Source organism: Phascolarctos cinereus, unplaced genomic scaffold (genome assembly GCF_003287225.1).
Source record: "Phascolarctos cinereus isolate Bilbo 61053 unplaced genomic scaffold, phaCin_HiC Scaffold_9;HRSCAF=440, whole genome shotgun sequence".
Lineage (NCBI taxonomy): Eukaryota > Metazoa > Chordata > Mammalia > Diprotodontia > Phascolarctidae > Phascolarctos > Phascolarctos cinereus.
In genome coordinates, this window is record NW_027556402.1 from 244,630,670 (window position 1) to 244,632,935 (window position 2,266).

Genomic DNA, 2,266 nt, shown 5'->3' on the forward strand with positions numbered 1-2,266 from the left:
GGCTCTGTCCTCCCTCCAGGCCCACGAGATCTGCTACTCCGTGTTGTGTCTCTTCTCTTATGTGGCTGCTGCTCGGAGCAGGGAGGCCGAGAGCAGAAGCAAACCCCCTCGGCCGGTGTCTAGCTGATGAAGGAGAATTTGGCAGCCGCCCTTGCCAGGGGCCTTCTCCCTGGCGCTGGCTTCCTTCGGAGTGCACGTTGTGTTGTCACTGAGACTGGAGATTTGTGTGTTCTCTACAAGCCCCGTCCCTGGCTCAGCTCGGGCTCCAGCCTGCGTGTGTTCAAGTGTGTGTGTCTCTCTCTAGCAGGGCCAAGCTGACCTCTTCCTTCCCTGCTTTGACCCCCTCCAGGCCCAGTCTGCCTGCTCCCCAGGGCTATAGTCTGTAGTTCTCTGCAGTCCATTGGCTTCCAGAAACTGGGGAGTGGCCACGTGTGTGTACTGCTCTTGTGTCCTTGTGACCTGTGTGTTTTGTGTTTCCCTTTCTGTGTCCTTGGCACTTTAACCCTCCAGGGAAAATTCCTGCCCCTGCCCAGCAGGGGTCTGCCCCTAGACCCTCTGAGTGTACATCTGGTCTTCTGGAATAGCTCCCTTCACTGGAGAATGAGGACGGCCTGAAGCCCTCCCCTCCCAGGCAGGGGGTAGGTGAAGGTGGGGACCCAGGAGTGGGCTGGTGGCTGGAGGGGTAATCAATCATGCCCCCTCCCCCCATTGTCTTTCTCAAGCAGGTGGCCCCACCCCAGCGCCTGCTGCCCCCACCTCCATTCATTGGCATGAAGGACTTGAGATTGGTGGGGCCACCTGGGGCCCAGGTACCAGTGGCTGCTCCGTCTGGACCAAACCAGAGAGGGGCTGAGGAGGGCCAAGTTCAGTGTAAATATTTGTCTTCAGATGCTGCCTACCTGGGCTGCTGGGGCGGGCAAGGGATGGGTGTAAATATTTCTGCTCCACGTTATTTATAGACCATGTACAGCCGTGTCTGTGAATGTGAAATAAACGTCCTCTCCCCTTGACTCCCCAGCTGCCTGGATTAGAATCCAGCCCTTTCCTTTCCAGTGGGCCCCTCCCAGCCCTGGTGTTCCCCTGTCACTTCTGCTGCTGGTTCTGGGCACCAGGAAGCATCCTGAGGACAGGACCCAGGGCCGCCCCTAGATAAAGCGGCCTCAGTCTCTTCCCTGGCATTCTGTTGCTGGTGAGGGGTCCATACCCTCCTAGCAGAGGAGGTTGGGGCCTCTTGTTTGGGGTTTTCATGCCTCTGGGGTTAGGGGCCTGTACTCCCTGGCCTTGGACCAGCTGCGGGGGTAGGGGCTGGGGTACAGTCCATGACCAAACTTCCCTCCCCATGGAAAGATGGCAGAGCTGTGTAGTTCTGTTGTGAATTGTGCTGGCCACCAGAGGGACCTTGTGGTCTGCTATCTACACGATGGAGGCTGTCTGATTGGGCTCTGGCTTCTGAGAATTCAGGGCTGGGGCAGAGGAATGAGAGCTGGAAGGGACCTTTACAGACTGTCCAGCCTATGTAGGAGATCCAGGTCTCAGGCAATAAGGAGCCTTGGCCTCAGTCACCTGTTCTCCCACAGAGTGGGGACTGGAACTCGTGTTTGGCCAGACCAGTCATCTTTCCATTACACTCCACTGCTTGGAGGGGCAGAGGTCTTGGCCCTCGTCTATAGGAACCCATTGTAGGTTCTGTTTCCAAAAGAGTTTCCCTCTTTGCTATTGACAGTTAACTTCCATGTCTTAGGGGACAGTATCTTCTGGCCTCCTTATATATGGGGTGACTTTCTCATGTCAGAGTTCTGCTGGGGGATAATGAAGGTGGCTGCCTCCACCCTGCAGGGTCCCTTCGTCTGGTCCTCTTCCCCTGCCTCACCTGGGAGACAGTAGTGGTGAGTGACTGTAGAAACAATTGTTGTGTGGGGTGTTGGGGTCTTCCTGACTCAGCAGGAGCTGAGCAGGGTTGGAGGCAAAGGGGAACTCCAGTTACCCACCAAATTACCCCTGGGTGTGAGCAGCAGCAGGACGAAGGTAGGGGGATTAGCTTCTCTTGCTGAGGTTCAGATCCCAAGCTGGCCGCCACCCTGACAGGCCCTTTAGTCTCCCAAAGAGCCCACTGACCAGCCTAGGCCTTGGCTTGGGCCTGCACTCGTCCTGGCACCTCCATGGATCACCTTGGCCAAGTGCCACCTGCCTGAACCTCATCTGGAGGCCAGACTCTCCCATGGTTCCCCTGTGGCCAGACCGGGCAGTAAAGAAAGCCACACTGACG

General features: G+C 57.1%; 1 protein-coding gene across 1 annotated transcript in view; it reads left to right on the forward strand.

Annotated features, from left to right (window-relative positions):
- The window catches only part of MADD (MAP kinase activating death domain), a 41,388-nt gene extending 40,378 nt beyond the window's left edge, over positions 1-1,010 (forward strand). Inside the window, 1 exon segment of the mRNA XM_021009683.1 lies at positions 20-1,010. Within this exon segment, the coding sequence (XP_020865342.1) occupies positions 20-127 (108 nt within the window). The 3' untranslated portion in view covers positions 128-1,010.
- Positions 1,011-2,266: the final 1,256 nt, after the last annotated feature.